The sequence below is a fragment of the Thermobia domestica genome, chromosome 5, assembly GCF_964235325.1.
Source record: "Thermobia domestica chromosome 5, izTheDome1.hap1.1, whole genome shotgun sequence".
Classification (NCBI taxonomy): Eukaryota; Metazoa; Arthropoda; class Insecta; order Zygentoma; family Lepismatidae; genus Thermobia; species Thermobia domestica.
This window is the reverse complement of record NC_137458.1, coordinates 123,625,969-123,646,692: the sequence shown is the minus strand read 5'-3', so window position 1 is coordinate 123,646,692 and position 20,724 is coordinate 123,625,969. Positions and strand designations below refer to the sequence as shown.

At 34.8% G+C, this 20,724-nt stretch overlaps 1 protein-coding gene across 1 annotated transcript in view; it reads right to left on the bottom strand.

The window, feature by feature from the left end:
* The window catches only part of LOC145686094 (BTB/POZ domain-containing protein 7), a 52,451-nt gene extending 37,422 nt beyond the window's left edge, over positions 1 to 15,029 (bottom strand). The window contains exons 1-3 of the mRNA XM_081759034.1: positions 14,743 to 15,029; positions 4,669 to 4,857; positions 230 to 1,496 (exon numbers count right to left, since the gene is read on the bottom strand). Of these exons, the coding sequence (XP_081615160.1) occupies positions 230 to 1,496; positions 4,669 to 4,823 (1,422 nt within the window). The 5' untranslated portion in view covers positions 4,824 to 4,857; positions 14,743 to 15,029. The remainder of the gene's footprint in view (positions 1 to 229; positions 1,497 to 4,668; positions 4,858 to 14,742) is intronic.
* Between the last annotated feature and the right edge of the window lie 5,695 nt (positions 15,030 to 20,724).

Sequence of the window (20,724 nt, the reverse complement as noted above, 5' to 3'; positions counted from 1 at the left end):
ACGTTTCTGGACTCTTTAATTATTGAAATAGGTTACATTTATCTCGCTCTCCTTAGTACTAGACATGCGAACTGTATTGCGTACGTTAATTTAATTAATATTTCAAGCAGAGTAACTGTATATTTCAATAACATTTTAAAGATAATTCAGCCTACAGTACTCAGTCATTAAAAGCATGTAATCGAAGGTTAATGATCACTCTACTATATAAAGAAAAATATAATATTACCTGTAAAAAGTCACTTTGTAAAGCTTCAATAAGATGTTCCTTATCCAACGAATGAAGTACTGACGACTGCGCTACTGCCTGAAACTCTTCTCGTAGAAAATGCAGCGCCTGACGATGTACCCACGCTGACCCATGCGGTTGATGGCCCCATCGAAGAACTGTAGGCAAACTTTCCAGAGACAACCACTCCAAAATGAGATCTTCACAGCCTTGAGCCAATATGTCCAATTCTAAAAACCGGCCGATTTGGTATAACTCCATGGCTTCCTCAATTGGAGTAGGTCGCGCACGTCCTGTGTGAGTTAAAGCTTGCACTTCACCCAGACTTCCAGCACTCCCACTCCCCCTGAGAATAAGGTTCAAATCCACAGTATCAAGATAAATAGCGTGAAGCAACACTCTTGCATAGCGTTTAGGGATCACTGATTCATCAAGCACAATTTTAGCAGGTATATGAAATGCACGTTCAGTATATTCTTCCCCAGATCGTGTCCGACGTTGTATTAAATTACGGAAGAAAGGAGATCGTGCACTTAAAATTGCTTTGTGACATGGAAGTTCAAGTTTCGGATGGAAACCATATTCAGAATTACTCCCGTCCGATCTTCCCGAACATCCCGGGGCACCAGTACATCCTCCCGCTGCTCTCTGATACTCATGATCAGAGGTAAAAATAAGCACTGCATCAGCATAATCCCCAGTTTCTAGTAAGTACCGCAAGTCATGTTCTAAAGGATTCGGGGTACCAAATTCATCACTAAGTTGAACTAGAAGATCTAAGTTACTAAACGCAGCTTCATGCGAACATATATCACCAGTGTATAAATACCGTAAAAGCGCAGAGAATAACTGCACATCAACACCAGGAGTTCGAAGATCTAAGCATATTTGAGCTCCATATCCTGGACACTTAGAAAGAAGCTCCCGAAAATACGGGCAACGAGCACTAAGAATAGCTCTATGAACAGGGAAACAAGCACCTTGGAAAAGTAAATCAACATCTGTACAGTACTTGAAATCATAGAGATCGGAAAGATCTTGTTTATAGGTACTTGCTGGGGGTCGAGCTAATTCAGCTTGAACAACCAGATCCTTAAGCGCTGCTAAAGCTTCGTACTCTTCGACGAGAGCTCCTAATTCAAATGGACTCCAGTCACTAACAAATTCACGAAGCACACGAGCATGATCATATGCCTTCGAAGAGCGACGTCTTCGAATCAACTTCTTCCTAAGTGTCGCAAAACCAGTAACCTTCTTCTTCCTCTCCCTGAGAGAAAAAAAAAAATAATGTTACTTACATGTATTACTTTTAGCTACTCATATTTTTAAACAGTATTACGAACAGCTTACTTGAGAAATACACTTTCAATTTGTATTTCGATCTAAATTAAGTATTTTGGCTAACACATGTGCGTGTCCACTACAATTTTAATTTGTTTCTCTTAAAATATGTTTTATTCGTTTACTTACAACAGCACAATAAAGATTTTACTTTATGTCTTAACATTACATCTAAGTTCCTTTTCAACTTACAATAAACGGAAGGAAATAAATAATGTAAGTATTGTTCGTATTTTATGATTTTGTACCCATTTCGTAATACTGTATGTGTGTACGCAGTTTGATATTTCCATTCCGTAGTACATTACATATAATGATTTCACTACGGTATTTCAAAGTTTTCAAAAATTTTGTTTCTTTAATTTCAAAAGGCTAGGGAAAGAACAAACTGTTTTGTGTTTGTAAACGGAATCTTTCGTGTTCCACATTAACATACGTACTTTCCAGCACTAATTTATATAAAAGAGCAAATATTGTTACGTATGGCGCGTTGTTAAGCTATATTTTGCTCGATATTTCAAAAATTTGACTGTTTTTTCTACTTCCTGAACCGATACATATTCACGGCTAACATGTTACCTGGAAACATGAATATGTAGCAATCAAAGAAGTAATCAGGGGAAAAGGATGCTACAAGAAGTAAACATCTAAATAAATAAGAATTAATATTTACTGGAAAAACGATTACACACCACTTACTTATTAATTGTATCTTCAGAAAGGTTATTCCAATGTTCCAAATTCTATTCCAGTGAATATATTAAACTTAGCAACTTAACACATTTTAATGGTGCAATTGTCATTTTTCAGTAAAACTGGAAATTCAACAGTTTTCTCGAGCACTTCAATACCTGAAGTGCTAGCAGAAATTATATTTTAGAGAACCTCAAACCCTTCACACCAGAAGTGAATACTTTATCAATAAGGTACTACGTTTTGCTAACTTACTAGTGGAAGCTTTGTTTCTAGGTAAGTATGCCTATACTAATCCGTATTTTCTTTATTGCATTTTCTAGCAAAATTTTGAAGATTGTGTAAGTAAAAGCATAACAAAATTTCGAATAAAATAAAAAATGTAACGCAGATTCAACAAGCCTTCAGTAATTAACAGGACATTATTACTTAATACTGCCGACAACTTATGCAGACTATGATTTAGACGTCATGGTGCTGCAGCTCGTAGAGCGCCAGGGTCTGTAAACAGCAGATTGGTTCCAGCGTTGTTATTCTGGCTTCCGAGACTTTTGCTAGTGCGTTAATTAGGAATTAAACTTTTGACAATTTAAAACTCATAAGTATGGCGCCGAACTGGACTTGTTACTGCTCTTTTCCCTCCCTGTCTGATAAAGAATTCAGTGAAAGTTTGCTCTTTTCTTAATTGTACGACAGTATTAGATTATTCTCTCCTAAAAACTCTCGAAATTATCATTCTGAACTGAAAACTACAGAACTTCCTTTGTAAGTTGCAAGAAAATTATTGAAAGATAAATTAGTATCGACATGGTTATTACTCGTATCGTCAATTTTTGTGATTATGTGCTTCCTTTTCCTACAACATAAGTGAATTTACAATAATTGAAAATTCAGTACAATTTTTGCCCACAAATTGACAAAGTTCACAATCTTAGTGTTAATATTTAATGGTTATAACTTACTTTTTCAAGACCATGCTAAAGAGTAGTGTAAAAATATTCAACAGTTTTTTGTTTTTCGTTACTTTGTCATAGAAAATTATACGAACTTAAAGTTAGTTTAAAGGGACAAGTTTTGCCGATAGATATCACTATAGTCTTCGTATCTCTCACATGTATTTTTTATCTTTCACAAAAATTCACGATTTTTCTCACAAATTTCAACCTACAGACTTCAAATTTTTAGAGAAGGAACTTCATAACCTATCGAAGGCAACAATCCGTGCCGATTTTTTATTTAAAGTTTTCTTCATTGTTGAAATGGCTTGATTGTTGGAATGGATACCCAAACCTTTAACAATGGAACTGTTTCAACAATGAAGAAAATTCTAAGTAAAAATTCAGCACGGATTGTTGGCTTTGATAGGTTACGAAGTTCCTTCTCTAAAAATTTGAAGTCTAGGTTGAAATTTGTGAGAGAAATCGTGAGTTTTTGTGAAAGATAAAAAATACACTTGAGAGATACGAAGACTGTAGTGATATCTATCGGTAAAACTTGTCCCTTTAAATCATCCTTAATATTTAAGCGTAACATGACCTTTTTAAATACTAATGAATCATATAAATGTTCACAGTTTTCTGGAATTTCGTCATTGTTTTCAACCAATTTTCCACGGAATGATGTTACATTAGTTCTTCTAGAATAGTTCTACAGACAGGAAGATCCATAACGAGTTGTGTAAAGATTTTTTTTAAGGAGTTCCTGATGAAAGCAGCAGATTACTGAAATTATTTAGTAACTAAATACCCTAACTGGGGACACAAGGTAAGAATTGTGTATAGTAGCGACAGCTTTGTTACAGATTAAAACGATATGCATAGCAGTAATTTATAAATATGTTCTGAGTTTGCGATTGTAATCAGTGAAGTCTGAATCGGAATTGACGGAGACAAGAATGTATGCAAAATCTGATCTAAACAGAGAAAGCAAGTTTAACAGTGCAAAAATTTGGTTTTATAGTGAGACGAAAATAATACGCTCCTAATTATGACAAATGTAAACTTACTACTACTGACATTTATTCACATAATTCAATATGTAAAATTAACACTGCGAAATCAAACACTGACTACTATCGTTAATACCAGTGACTACTAACGTTGATTTTCATACAAATGTTGATGCCACTGTTTGATACTACCATTATAGTTTAGTTCTAATTACGACGGCGCTGTTCATGTCTCAACGCGTCACAAATGTGGTTTAAAAAACAAAATCCGACATAACGAATAATAAAACGATCATGGGCTATCCTCAGACTCAACTGATTTTAAAACTTCGTTTAATCCACAAATGTCACATATCCTTAATTAAAGTGAATTAACCACACGCTGTATGTAAATCCTCACACCAATTCTTCATATAGCGATATATTAGGCATATTTCTTTATCTATAATAAACTTACCGAACCACAACAGCCAGCTGATCATTGGTTCCTGATGGCGTGATAGTACGTGCATCATATCTGAAACCAGCAGGTAACCTAGAAGCCTGAGCCATGGAAGTAGATCGAGGAGGGGCCGGGGACTCTCCAGGAAGCGAAGAGGCAGTGGCACCCATCCTATCTCTTCTACTTCACCTTTCCCCTAACATCCTACAAAACAAATTCACATGTTTTAGAATAACAACAAGTGTATATAGTACAATTCCATCTAAATGTTATATCTTGTTATTTATTCTGCAATTAGAAATAAATATATAAGTGAATTATTTGCTATCGGAATATTTTAAATTCACACTTCAATTAATATGTTCCAAATTCCACTATAAGTGGGAACTTTACACAACTGGTAGTAAATTAAAGACATACAATTAATGGAGCAAAAGTGAAGGCCAATCTTAACAAGTATATTTTCGTTTGTTTACTTGATAAACCAAAGAAAGTACTTCTCGCAAAAGGGATTCAGACATTCAACATAGGAATAAACTGATATTATTAGTAAATTTTAGCAAGGTACATTCATACTTAGTGTTCTCTTCTGTAGAGATGTTTGCATAACACAATTTTTTTTCACTAATTTCTAGTTTCTATAAACGCCTAGATAGTATTATCAGGTATCTTATGGCTTATGAGTGAATAGGTTATACGCGAAGCACGACTTGAATTTTGCTCATTTGAAATTCCAAAAACTGCGCAAATTTCGGACCATTAAAAGAAATATATCTCTACCCCTAATTAAAGGGATGTGGCTGGTACCATTCAAAACCTCTTTTTGTAAGCGTTTCTTTTACATGGTACAAGTTAAAAATGCAAATACAAATTTTTTAACAAAAAAAAAAAAAAATGGCTACTTACCAATGAATCCTCCCTTGGAAAACCTAAGAACTTTTTAGACGTTTCGGAACTCTCAGCTGGTTCCTTCCTCAGTGGCAAGGGAAAGGGATTAAAACAGATAGGAGATAAAAGGTATAAAACAAGGAATACATACCACTAAATAAATAAATGTAATGTAAAGAGTCAATCCTGAGATGAACGAGCAAAGCGAAGTACAAAAAAAGTCTAAAAATTTCTTAGGTTTTCCAAGGGAGGATTCATTGGTAAGTAGCCAATTTTTTGTTAATTTAAATCATCCTCTCATGCGCCCATATAAATCTATTTTTTTAGTTCGAATTTCTCGAAGAAATATAATCCTACATTTGGAAAATACATAACTGATGTAAATTTGACTTTTATAAAGTTAAATATTAAGTTTGGGATCCTGATGAACAGAATTAAAAATAATAAAATTCTACTATTCTAAAATTCGACCTTTGGAATCCTGATCATCGGAATTGAAAATAATAAAAAATCTACTATTTCGACAATCTTAAAACAGGAAGAAAGAAAAAAAAAAAAAACTTGCTCATGACAGATTTTCCAATGGCTAGATGCTGACAAGAGCACACTGGACTCTTGAGAAGCCAAGATCAGAGTATATAGAAGTTCCTCTATTAAAACTGATCTACATCACAACTTAAAAATCAAGCCGGACGCTTGTTCCTCAACCATATGACCGAAATTTGTTTCCGAGTCATTTCATTGGTATACTACTAAGATACAGTTCACTATATTTACTTATAGAAGCTTTAGGACAAATATTCATACGTAAAGTTGCTTACCTTGTGCCTCTGTGTTCGTTACTTTAATTGACTATTTCTTTCCTTTCGAGGAACGTCATCAGCACCATTTTTAATATTGTATCACCGAATCCTTACTTTTGCATCTCCTATTGTAAGATTTGTTTCTTTAAAGAACAATTAGTGCAAACAATTTAGTGCCTTAATTTCGATCTTTGATTCTTTATTCCCGTCAATTCACAATTTTACAAACACGCCATTCACATTATTCGGAATTCCACAACATGTCTTTAATTTATGCTTTATATTGTTGTCCCTCAATTTATTTTTGGTTGTTGTATACATTAATTCCACTGACAGATTTAACACTTCGCAAATTTTGTTAATTTTAGCTCTAAGGTGGTTGAACACTTATTTTGGCTTGGGCAGTTCGTCAATGAAATTTCTTCTGAAAACTAGTACTACATTTTTGTTGACACTAAGTGTGAATTTGTAAAATATTTTCAATTAACAATTCTGCACCCTGTTAGGATGGGAAGTCCATTATCTCCTCTACTTGTCAAATGGATCATTTCGAAAACAAACTTCTTAGTAAATATAAATACAAATTCTTTAGATACTTTCGGTTTGGATTATAGGGGAGAAAAAAGCTTCAGACTTTTTCGTTCACAAAGAATCGACACATTCGCATAATATCGAAAACATATTTGGAAAAAGTCCTTTTTAAAAGCCTTCAGGTATTTAACAGCAGAAACAGGAACTTCGAAATGGTGGGAAGAAAAAATGGTCTTTTCTCTCTCTCTCTCTCTCACTCTCTCTCTCGCTGCTGTAGCTCAACTGATTTCAGAGTTAGCAACCTAACTACAAATCATGGCACAACACACCTTGATATAACTTAACACATGTGTAACCTATTGTTCTATATTGTACTGCATGATCCCTTAAATCCCAAATAGCCCTATTATTTCGAAGTTGCCTTTATTATCGAGAACGACTACTTGGTTTTTCTGACAAAAATCAAATTCCTTGACATTCCCTGATTTTCCAAGTCTTTGGGAACCCTGCTAATATACATAACTAGTTGTTCCTCCCAAGCCTTCGACCCGTTGTACACTATAAGTCGTGTTTAATTAAAAACTCTTAATTCTTTATTTTTTATTTATTTAATTTGCCGAGCAACCACCCCATACCTTATTAATGCAATTATTCAAGGACATCATTATACACAGCACTGTGTTGATATATTCAATAACAAGCAATAACGACAGTTATTAGTGCGACGCACAGACTGACTGCGAGTTGTTTTTTTATAATTAGGATTTCATCAATAACAAACCATAGCGTCTTCACTTTTAGTCTACATAATCAAAGTTTTTGGTGTATTTCTTGTTGATGGTTTGAGTCGTAAGTCCACTGGTGCATTATATGAATTGTGTATGTTTTTACATGCAAGCATAACACAAAAATTACAAACTGTATTAGCATTTCTCTTTTCAGAGTACATCATTAAGTGTCTCAATTCTACATAATTTAATGCCTTCTATTAGTGGTCTGCAATGATTTTTGCTTCAAAATAAAATAAAATTAAAAACAAGAAAAAGAAAACAAGGTGGGCCTGCGTAAATTCCTAAGCCAGAAAGGAATCGCTCATTCTTGAAATATTACCACGAATTTCAATATTGGAATGCTCGAATATTGAAATTTTGCGTTAGTTCAACTTATGTTCCATAGGTTTATGTGACAGAAGTCTGAAGAAAGTAAAACCACGCACAAATTTTTACAAATTAGTGTGATTCGGTCTTCACACACAGCAAGCTGTATGTCTCGCGCTCTTAAATCTGATTAAGGCTGATATTTAGTATTTCCCCCAATCTTGCACATATAAGATCTCCACTGTTACTTACTTCATAAAATACAGTTGAGCAAGCGAAGGTTGTTAGAACTCCCGCAGGGTCCGTTTTCTTCTATCTTTATTACAATTTGTACTAGGTTCTGGAGCTATGAAACGAGTTGGGGGAGATACTACATGCCATCCCTAATCAATAAGAAACCTTCAGATACTCATCGAAGAAGACTTTTAACGAAAACGAAAAATGTAGTTTGGTCGTAATATAAGCCACGTTTAATATTACTAAATTCGAAAACGTAAGATGGGCTATGTTTTGGTGAATCACATCTGTGACTTAGGTTTGACAGTCCATAGGATTGACAACTCGTTATCGGATGTAGGCGAGGTTAAAAAGACATACTGAGCATTCCTAAATTTTGAAGATTTTGGTTTTTATCCCTTCTCCGTGATCTTGTCTTGACGCATCACTTATTTTCAATTATAAAGAAACCTATCAAAGACCGTTTTGAATAGTTTCATGGCTAATACGATAAAATGCGTAATTTAAGACTGTACAACAAATATTACACTACGTTAGCTGGGGCCGCTGGCGTTGCCTTGTAATCCAGCTCTCTTGAAGGCGAGATAATGTGATGAGGAACGACCTATATTATGAGAGTTGATCTCGCATTATGGCCTGTGCACAGGGTTGGCAGAAACCATGGTTTTTATTGAAAAAAAAACTGTTATTTTGTTTAAACTTTTTTTTTGTTTGTTTAAACCAGTTTTTTTTTGTTTGTTTGTTTGTTTGTTTGTTTAAATGATTTGCTCTGTGTATGTATATCACATATGGACAAAAATAAGTTTGTTTCACGTTGGTATTATTATGCAACAACTGGATTATGCTGGAAGGGCTCACATAAGCTTAAAGCGGAGTCCAAACCGTTTCTCCACTTGCATCCGAAACAAATTGTCCTCCATTTGAACTCGCAACCGGGACTAATTGGCCATAAATGCGATACATCTGCCGACCCACTCATGAAGGAATCTTGATACATTCTACTGATCTTTACATACGTGTTAATATAATTGTCAAGAGTCATTTGAGAAGGACAAAAAGATAAACAGTTGCACAAGTGATGCCATTATACAGAATTACATATGGACAATTTCAAAATACTGCAGAGTACAAAAGAACTAATTAAGTCCAAGCTATTTACTACGACTCTTATTAGTCCAAGTTAAAGAAATACAACGACTTAATTTGCATATCAGTAAAAAAAGTGAATAAAGATAAGAATTATTTGAGTCCGCTTTGGCTCTGATCCATTTATACATAAATAGATACCAAAGATACTTCTGATTTCAGTAAATGTCTCTCGTTGGGTTTTATGAACCCCCCTCAAAAAAAAGTACGGTATTTCGATGTACTTTATCAATAGTAAACAACATTAAAACGAAACAATATTTAGAATTTTTCTTCGATTGCAATTACATAACAATAATAATAAACTATAAAAATCACAAAAGAAACATTCATAAACTTATATATATATATATTGCTTTCGTAGTATAATCCCTTCGAGTAATGAATGGGGAATTTAGGTCTGAATATAATACGAATAATATGCGGAAGTGACACGCGATAATCCACAAATGTGTTTATAGAGATTTTACGAACACTTACACTTTTACGAACATTTTTCGATTTTTTTGGTTTAAACCTTTTTTTTTTTTTTTTTTAAGAAAAAAAAAACAACTGGTTTAAACCAGCCAACCCTGCCTGTGCACCCGCCAACCACATCAGATTCAAGCCTCGATCGTAGTTAGAGCTCACGTTAATAGCAGGCCCCGTCCTTCATAACTTCGGTGTTACCTAAGGACGCGAAACAGTTAAAACCATTCACTTTATTATTTCGGTACTAGGCCTCCCAGCAGAACATTGAAAAAATATAGGACAGTTTGGTTAATAAAATAGGACAGTTTGGTCAATAAAATAGAACAGTTTGGTTTATACAATAGAATATTATGCTCTGAAGCACAGTAAAAAAAATATAAATGTATTCTAAGAAAAGGCCACTCTTCACCCCAATGGGCAACTATTTGTTATTGAAAAAAGTAAAAACACTAAAAAAATGCAGTTCCAATATTGTTAGAATTCAGAACATATTCGCACTACCTCAGAAGAAAAAGAAATAGTTAACAACTCTTATTTATAGAATTATCACGGCATTTAACACTTTTTTACATGTCGTTATTCATACATAATTTTGAATATGTAAATTCAATTAATGTACATAAATATATTAATTATTTCTCTACCTTCAGGGTTGACAAAAACCTTGTTTTTTATTGAAAAAAAAAACAAAAAACAGGTTTTTTGGTTTAAACCAGATTTTCTGGTTTAAATAATTTACTCTATGTATTTATATTAGATATGGACAGAAATTAGTTTGTTTCGCCTCGGTGTTATTATGCGACAACAAGGTTATACTGGAAGGGGTCACATAAGCTTAAAGCGGAATCCAAACCGCTTCTCGGCTTCATCCAAGAAAAATTGTCCATTTCGACACGAAACCGGTACAAATTGGTCACAAATGCGATTGCCGACTCACTCACGAAGAACTCCTGATAAAAATACGTTGTACTGATCTTTACATAGGCGTACTTGTTAATATAATTGTCAAGAGTCATTTCAAAAGGACAAAAAGATAAACAGTTACACAAGTAGAATTATATATAAATCGGGAAACTCCCGCCTTAGCCATTGGGAAATTCCTGTTATTACTTTAAATGTATTTGTATGTAAAATTTTATCATAATCACTACGCTAAAACTGAAATATTAAATTACAAATTTGGTATGTAGATATCCTTCAATAAAACCAAAACAAAGTCAAATCCAAGTTGATGTTGCAAGCTACGTAGGCAGTTGATAAATTTTGCCAATTTCTATCAATAAGAGGCAAGCTTGGCTTCTTTATAAAATAACAGTCATTCATTCAAGTAGAATTATAAAATTTGATTTCATTTCGTAGTTTAGGCTTAACATCTTTATGAAATACCAAGGTTATCACGGAGAAGACTTTCGCTTAAAGGGACACTTCAAATCGCTACTTGGTTTACATTTGAAAGATGGGCTGTGGTTCGACCGAGAATTGAACACGGGACCCCTTGATTAAAAGGTGAAAAGTAGATAAATGTAATGCGGATGGTTTGATATGTGGAAACGTCACCATTAAATTCAAACGATTTAAAGCATTTTTAGGTTGTTTTTTTTTTTTTTTTTTGGTTTAAACCAGTTGGTTTTTTGAAAAAAACAGCTGGTTTAAATCATCTTGGTTTAAACCAGCCAACCCTGTCTACCTTCCTACTATCCTTCTACTTCTTTTATTTATAGATGAACTTTATTTTGACATTATTTTTCATTATTTCATATATTTCTAATGAAAAAAGAAGATTGATAACTTATTTCTCTGTAATGAAATATTTGAATCTAATTAACCATTGAATTATTTGATCAACGTATTTCCTAATGAAATAAGTAATGTAAGAGAATTTCATTCATCATAGCTCTGCAAATTATATATTCACTTCTAGCACTGTTACACAACATAAATTTCAGGACATTTCCAGTTCATACACAATTTAGAGGATTTTCACAACTTTTCTGCTTTTCATGACTTTACCAGGACGCTTCCACGACACACTTATTTCGAGGTTTAAGGACGCGTGGGAACCTTGCATATTATGTACAGTAATATTGGAAGCTGTTGGGATATGTTGGTGAATACCAACACACCTCAACGTCTGCCAATGTCTGATGCACACACACTGCTGAAAGGAAATGCTAACACAACTTGCGTTATAAGAAACGAGCATGGCAAGGTTCCTCAGTTAACCTTCATCGGGGAAGAATAAGCACACAGGAAACAAAAAACAGAAAAAGAGTGGACATGGAAGAATAGGAAAAAGCAAATTAAAAAAAAAAATAACAGTGAGGATTAGTGACTAGTCCCTCAGAAAAAATGCTAAGACACATATTTAGCACATTGCTAATACGTAGTAATTTAAATAATCACTGGAACTGCCCTTAGCTTGTATTTTTAATAATTCAGCCACTGAAAAATATAGGAAATATAGGACAAGATTAAAATATAGGATAGCTGGGAGCCCTGCGGTACAAATGATGTTTTCTAATTTAAAACTATTTAATCTTTTTGGATTATTAAATGTAATTTGTTATTGAGTCACAGAAACGTTAATCTGCAAAGGATACAACTAAAAATTTAAAAGTTAAGCGAGGGAAAAAATATCATTTTAGCAGTACAATGATTTGAACTACCGTGTGCGTTTTACGCTGGGGCCACGCTAGCTACCTCAATGGCAGAGCGCTTATTTCTGGTCCGAAGAAATCCCTGGTTCGATCCCAGGCCATGTTTAATTGTGGTGGACATCATATCGGTGGGTTCTTCTGTTTCCACCTACATTGTTATTCCACCAATTCTTTCATAATCATTCGTCCCCTTTAGCCTCACAAACGTAATCATAGGACGTTAAACCAAAAGATTTCATTTAATAAAAGAGTTTATTGGGGAACGATGGCTGGCTTACTGACACAGCGCTCACCGCTGGTGTGAGAAATCCCTGGCCACGTTAAATTGTTGTGGACATCACGCCGTAGATTTCTCTCAGATATTCGTTCCCTGCTACATTGTCACTCCACGAATTCTTTCATAATCATTCGTCTCCTTTGTCTTAGAAAGGATGAAAGTTAAATTAACACCTTGACTGCCACCATATCTGTTGACCATTATCACCTCTGCGCCACGGGCAACAGTCCGTCAGTAATACTTTGTTTTAGCCGCATAAATGTATAATACTCTTTGTGTATGGTTTTGCATATACGCAGCATGGACATTTAATTTCGACTTCTACGCCATATGTATGTAATTGCAAACATCTATAGAACGAACGCGACAAAAGTGCAATATATTGTTAGTGTATGGAAAAATTATACACGCGGCGCTACACGGGGGAGCCGTGTGTATGGAATTCCATACACATGGCAGTTCACGTCTTAAAGATTTCATTTTTTTCTGAAAGTGTTTATTAAGAATTACTTCGTAAAAAGTGTTACAAAAATGTAATCTCAATAATAAGTCCATGTGTAAAGCTTGGATATTGTTCGTAATTGATCAATGTTTTCTAATTCAAGAGAAAAAAGCTATATGTGTAGAGTTAACAAAAATTTGTCAAAGACAACTTTAGATTGACGATCATAGGAAGATGATGAAAAAGTCGGTTTTATGGAAGTTAGTTATAACATTTTGATGGATTGGCTTGATCAATTCTAAGAGCGAATTTGTTTGTGAGGCGATAATTTTCCTAAGCGTTACGGTACGTAAACATTTCAATAATTAACGATTTGAATTATTTAAATAACAATGCTTGCGCTTCTCATTTGAATAATATTAACTCTGTAAAAGACCTGACTTTGCCATATAACAAATGTGTCTCATATTTGAGGAATATTACGAGACGTATACGTGTATCATGAAATGAAAACTACGACTGAGTTCTTGCATATGTAGTACGGTACTCGCATTCTAACTCTCAACCTAGACCTTCACTTCATACTTCTTAGTTTTCCATATATCCTCTGGAAATACTGAGAGAAGGAACTGGCTACGATTTGCTTTATTTTGTGCCCCTGTCTAGTTATACAAGGTAAACATACTTGAACCTGTCTTTGGATGAAACATTAAGGCGAAAAGGGCAACCTACTTACGCTAAGAGTTCGAAACTCCTAACACCATTTATATATTTTCAAAAACGACTTACCACATACCAGACTTTCGCCAATACGTTTCTCCCTATAGCTTACAAATTTATTTATAGAAATAAATAGTATTTTGTACGAAATTTTATGATCTTTCGCAGTTACATCTTGAAAAAAAGACAAAATTAAACCACGTAATAACAATAATGCCCAATGTTTTCTAATCAGGAGTAAACTACCATCACGCTTGCAATAAATTAAGTCAAGTTAAGCATGTCATTCTCCTGGTCATTCAATTATTTTCAATTGAATTCCTCAAAAACAAATTAAAAAAAAAAAAAAAACTATAGTTACAAACATACACACTGACATTAGCATTTGTTGCGCATGTGTACATATTTATTTTTCATATTGCTCTAGCTACATTTGAAAATCAACCAATTTTTGAGAGCTTATATGAAGCACACAATCATAAAACCCAAAGATCTCTTAAGAAATCGAATCACTTGTTAAATTCCAAGGTCCAACGACCGAAGTACACCCATTACTTACGTAGCTCTGCTTTACATTTCTACTTCTACGTATATTTTACTGTAATTACTAACACCATAACCAAGGTTAGATAGATATGCACAAGAGCGTAATGGCATTTCAGTAAATGGTTTAAAACTGATACACCCATTTGCTGAAGTGCCAAGCATTCAGTATTTTGGAAAACTTCATTATTTGCCTATGTGTGATTACCTAAGAGTAAATATGTACTTACATAACATTAACTACTGTGTAAGTTTTCTTTGCCTTAATATGTCTTACCTTAATTTCCTTTGCGCGTGTTTATGACTAGCTAAGTCAAATATAAACGGACGAACACACAATCATATTCATCACAAACATAAACAATCCCCACTCACGGCCATGTTGACTTTTCTTAATCTACTCACAACCAGATTCAAGTAGTCTACGTTTAACAAGTTGAAAACATTAAAAATAACACGCTTTCTTCTTAGAAATAAATTAATCGGAAAATATTTATTTTATTGTGATTATAATTTACTTTGGAATCATGAAATTTAACATTTTCTTTTTTCAATAGTATAGACTGCACTTAACATCAGTAAATAGAAATAGAGGAATTCCGCCATTATGGATCCTTAAAGACAAAAGCCATCATAGAAGAAGGAGCCAGGGTGATAAGAACAAAGTGATCGGTGTCCAACATGGAAGTAGGAGGGGAGAAATAGAACAGGTGAATAGTTTTCGATACCTGGATAGTATTATTAGCGATGATATGAAGTGCGAATGTGAAATAAACGCAAAGATAAGAATGGTGACAGGAGCCTTTAGGAGGAAGAAAAGGTTATTTTGTGGGTTCTTAAATAAACAATTGAGAAAAAGACTTCGTGCGGAGTATTGTACTGTATGAAGTAGAAATATGAACATTACGCAAAATTATATAAAGCGACTGAAAGCTTTCGAAATGTGGGTGTAGAGAAGAATCTAGATAATTAGTTAGGTCGAACGGAAACGACTGAGAGGATGAAACGGACGATAACAAAACAGAAAAATCCCACGTGAAGACGAAGACGTTGCCGGAAGACCAGGGCATGGAAGCTTCTTAGTTGTAGTAAGTGACCTGTCAATATTGGCGGAATACCTATGATGATGATGATATTGTTTTGATTATCTTCGAATCCCTTCCCCCCCAAAAAAAAACGTCAGTATACGGAAGATTTTACACGGGAATCAGGCAAACAATGAAAATAATTGAAATATAAGATTAAAATGTTTGCAAAATAAGCACGAAAGAAAACAATCGATTAGTGCACATATACTTGCACTGGATTTTTTCTACGATTTACACCAAAGGCCCCATTTCTGAAAGATTTGCATCCACACAACATAAAATTTGTGTTTTGATAAGATGCATAATAATTATAATTGATTATTGCAAATTTTGCGTTGCGCAATGCTCACCAATTTTCACGAAGGCTGTTACGGAATAAGGTCCCAAATTAACCATCTCATTTTGTCAAAGCACAAATTTCAAAATGTTGCACATCGAAGTAAAATGTACGAGTTTCATTTAATCCTAAACATTTGTGCTTGATGTTCACTTTTACACCTGAAAAATAATAGTGAATGTAAATTCTACATCACTAGAAACTAGTTTTTACTTCCAAGAACTCACCCTCTGTAGGCTACACTATAGGTTAGCATTTTTCGCACGACCGATGGGCTATGCTTGTCATTGAACTTAACGTAGCCTGCCCTTCGTTTTACATTTTTGCATTTGCAGCATGTCTCCTCTGCACTTATTGTAACAACTTTGTTCAAATTTGAGCAGCTAGATAATACGCTGTGGAGCACTACTATATTCTCAGGCCCACACACCATGGCCATTGAGTTTAAATTATTGATTGATTGTTCAATTTTCACTGATTGTTCTTAAGTGACTTACGAAATTCAACTAAAACTTTATTTTCCAGAGTATCTAGTTTATTGTTTATGTTGACAGTGAGGCTAGCTATACACTGTAGGATAGATCCTAGGAAATCTCTTACGAGTTTACCTAGAGTCAAAATCTCAACGTGTATGGCATCAGATCGCATGTCATTTCCTATATTCTGAACGATCCTATGGAATCTCTCCTGTTTAGAGCACGCTTTATTTCGGAAAGAACATTTGTAAGATTTCGATTTAAGCGACATCAGGTGGGAGAAAATGAAAACATATTTAAAGACAAAAGATGTTTTATTGAGGTAATTGTGTCTAATTATGCACAAATATCATTTTTACAAGGAAGTATATTTTGCCCAAAACGCGATATAGTGCACAGGGCCGGATCTAGGGAGGGGGTCAATTCGGAGCATTTGCCCCGGAGCGCAGCTGGTTGAGAGTATGTAGGGGACGCAAAATTGGAAAGAAGGAGGACAGATATACGTCTTTGCCCCAGGCGCAATATTTCGTAGATCCGGCCCTGATAGTGCATAATATTATTTTGAATGCTGTAATGGCGTGAGGCGTCATTTTACCGCGATGCGTTATGGATTAACACTAGTCAATGTTAATCGTTATGACAAGGAAAATCTCTACGTGTACGGAACGCAAAGACAAGATTTCCTATAAGATCTCTTATAACATTTTCATTAAGAAATCTCGTAATAGATATCCTAGGATCTATCTTCTAGTGTATAGCTGGCCTGAGTTATATTACATTTCACACAGGCGATTGAAGATACGCCGCGGGCAGCAAATGTCACGGAAAACTGAGCAAGGCAAATTCTGGGAAAAAAGAAAGAAAATTTATTATTGAGATTGAATCACTGAAAACCGAATTAAGTTGAATCAACTCTTTCTGAAGCTTCTTGATATTTTGGTTGATAATGAGCTTAATTTTAAAAATATAATTGAAATGATAATACATTATTATACCGAAGAAAACAGAGAAAGGATTTTCCTTCCCATAGCTAACAATAATCTGACTCAAGGGATACGGTGGCTCTGTGATGGAACATTTACCTCAAGCGCGTGGGGTCCCTGGTTCGATTCCAGCTCCCGCCAAGTCAGCTTTGACGTGGACAAATATCGTGTGCGTGGGTTTTCTCAGCGTTCTCCCGTTTCCTCCCACTTTCGTCATTCCGCCATTATCATCCATATTATGATCATCACTGTATTCCTTAGCCTCGGTACGTAATCGTGGAACGTTAAACCTGTTTTTTTTTAAACGACTCAGGATAATTGTAAGAAAGTTCCTTGAAAGAAAAGAAAAGAAAGACAATAATAGACTATAGGCTAAAAAGGGGCCCGCTCCAAGGTTGGACGACGACAAGCTTGGACACACTCTCAACCAGCTGCGCCCCGGGGCAAATGCTCCGAATTGACCCCCTCCCTAGATCCGGCCCTGTGCACTATATCTTGGCCAACCATGTCGTCAGCGACCCAAAATAAGATGTGTCCAGGTTTGTCGGGATCGACCATGACAAGCTTGGACACCCCAGGAATGTGTCCAGGCTTGTCATCGTCCAACTTTGTCGTCAACGACCCAAAATGAGATGTGTCCAGGCTTGTCGGGATCGACCGCGACAAACCTGGACACTTGAGTAATGTGTCCAGGCTTGTCGTCAACGACCCAATTTGAAATGTCTGTTCCAACAAACTCTACCAGTTTAGGCGTTTCCAGTTCATACATACATGCCCTCCAATATAGAGTTCCATGGCTCGCATCTATATCGCTATTGGCTGATTCTTGCCAGTCAGCTACTGCCCTCTACTAGAGGATTTTCGAATTATTTTAAATTTATTTATCTTTTATTAAAATAGATTATTATTATTTACAAAATTTTCGTTTTACTTAAAAAATTACAAGCATTATTTAGCAATCGTTGCAATATTTCCGCCAAAAAATCATGGTAAGTACGGACCGTGCGACTCTGCCGTGAAAGCCACGTTTTCATGCACCGCTGACTCTAGGGGCGCGTTCTTAAACATCGATCAGGTTAAATGCTTTCTTTGATCAGGTTAAATGCCTAGTGTTATGAAATTCTTTTCGTGAAAACGCTTATTTCGCTACGGGAGGTGAATCAATTATTACCGTGAATAGGCCTACACTTCGCAAAAAAGATTGGACTTTTTTGATCAACAATTATGGAAGTGAGTTATTTGGGGAGATCATCTGGTGAGAGTAGTAGGGGTCCCCGTATGGCTAGCCGAGTCAGCAAAAATTTTCTCGATTCTGATTGGCTGAGAGAGGTCACGTGACGTTAGGCCCCGCCCACGCGGGAAATTCAAATTTTCAGGTCACGTGGTATGACGTCATGAGTCACCCTGCGGGGAAATCCCTCATTCTCTTTTATGACCGGGATTTTTGAAATTTGTTCTTTTTTACGGGTAAGATGTGTGATTCTGATTGGTTGACAGATATCACGTGATTTTAGACCCTGCGATATTTGAAATTCGTTCCCTTTTACGGGTAAGATGAATCCTTTGGTACCACGATGCTGATTGGCTGATAGAGGTCACGTGATCTTAGGCTCAGGGATTTTTTAAAATTCGTTCCCTTTTATGGGTAAGATGATTGGTTGATAGCGGTCACATGATCTTAGACCCTGGGATTTTGAAATTTGGGTATCCTCTTTGATGAGTACTTTGGTACTACGATACTGAGTGGCTGATAGAGGTTACATGATCTTAGACCCGCTACAAGGTGAACAGAATACGTGGGAAAACCCCTCACTCATTTGTTTCATTTTATGTGTAAGATGAATGGTTTGGTATCACGATGCTGATTGGTTGATAGAGGTCACGTGATCTTAGGTTGTAGGATATTTAAAATTCGTTCCCTTTTATGGGTAAGATGAGTACCTTTGATACCTGATTCTGATTGGCCGACAGAGGTCACATGATTTTAAACCCGCCACACGGTGAACAGAATACGTGGGAAAACCCCTCACTCATTTGTTTCCATTTTACGGGTAAGATGGTTGCTTTGGTACCACGATGTTGATTGGTTGATAGAAATCGCATAATCTTACATCCCCACCCCAATGCTAGACATTCAGAGTGCTATGACGGCGATCCACCCTAGACCTGTATTTTAGAATTTTGTTCCCTTTTATGGTTATCCTTAAAGTTCCCATGGAGGGTTCAACCTCCTCCTTAAATAACACTTTTTGGTATCATGATATTGTACTGAAGTTTACATTAAATATTATCATTCTCTTTGACAGATAAGATGATTACCAGCTTTCTTACCTTGATGGAGATCCTGTCCTTGAATTAGTAGCCTATGTCTCTGGAAGTAACAATGGTGAAAGAGGGGTGTCGCTTGTAGATTTCTTATAACACATTGTTGTGAGTTTAAGCGATTTTTTAAACGCTCAGTAAGCGCTTCATTAATAAAAACAGTGTTGCCAGATTTTTCTTACCTAAACTGCTCCGGTTCTTTTCGAAACGGTTCCGCAGAGTGCAAGAAATTTTAAACTAAAAATTTTTTCGAACTAAAAAAATTTCAAAACTAAAAAATTTTAAACAAAAATTTTCAAACAAAAAATTTTCGAACTAAAAATTTTGAAACAAAAAAAGTTTCAAACAAAAAATTTTCGAACTAAAAAAAATTGAAACAAAATTCTGTCGAACTAAAACATTTTTAAAAACAAAAGTTTCGAACTAAAGATGTAAATCACATCTAAAAATTTTCAAATCAAACTTTTTATCGAACTAAAAAGAATTTAAAAAATTTTCGAACCCAAAAAAAATTCGAACTAAAAAATTAAAAATTTTTCGAAAAAATATTTTAAACTAAAAACTTTCGAACTAAATTTTCAAACCAAAAATTTTTCGAACTAAAAATTTAAAAAAAAAATTTCGAACCAAACCAATTTTAAAAATAAGTTTCGAACTAAAGATGTAAACCGCATTTGAAAGTTTTCAAATCAATTTTTTGAACTAAATTAAAAACCAAATTTTGGACAATAAAAATTCTTTAATTAATTTTTCGAACAAAATCATGTAAACCAAATCTTGGATATATTTTTCACCTTAAATTTTCAAGATTACCATGATTTGAAAATAAGTGTTCAGGGTTTCAAGAAATAATAAAACATATTTTTTTTTCAACTTGTTGTATTTTAACGAAAGGTATGTGCTCTTCTCATACAATTTTATTAACATAATAAATACAGGATCTAGTTTAATGAATATGTTGGACGTGTCATCATCTTCGAATCTTGTAGACGTATCCTGTAAAGAAAAAGAAGAAACAATGGATTACTTTTTGAATTTCTTTTTTTTTCTGAA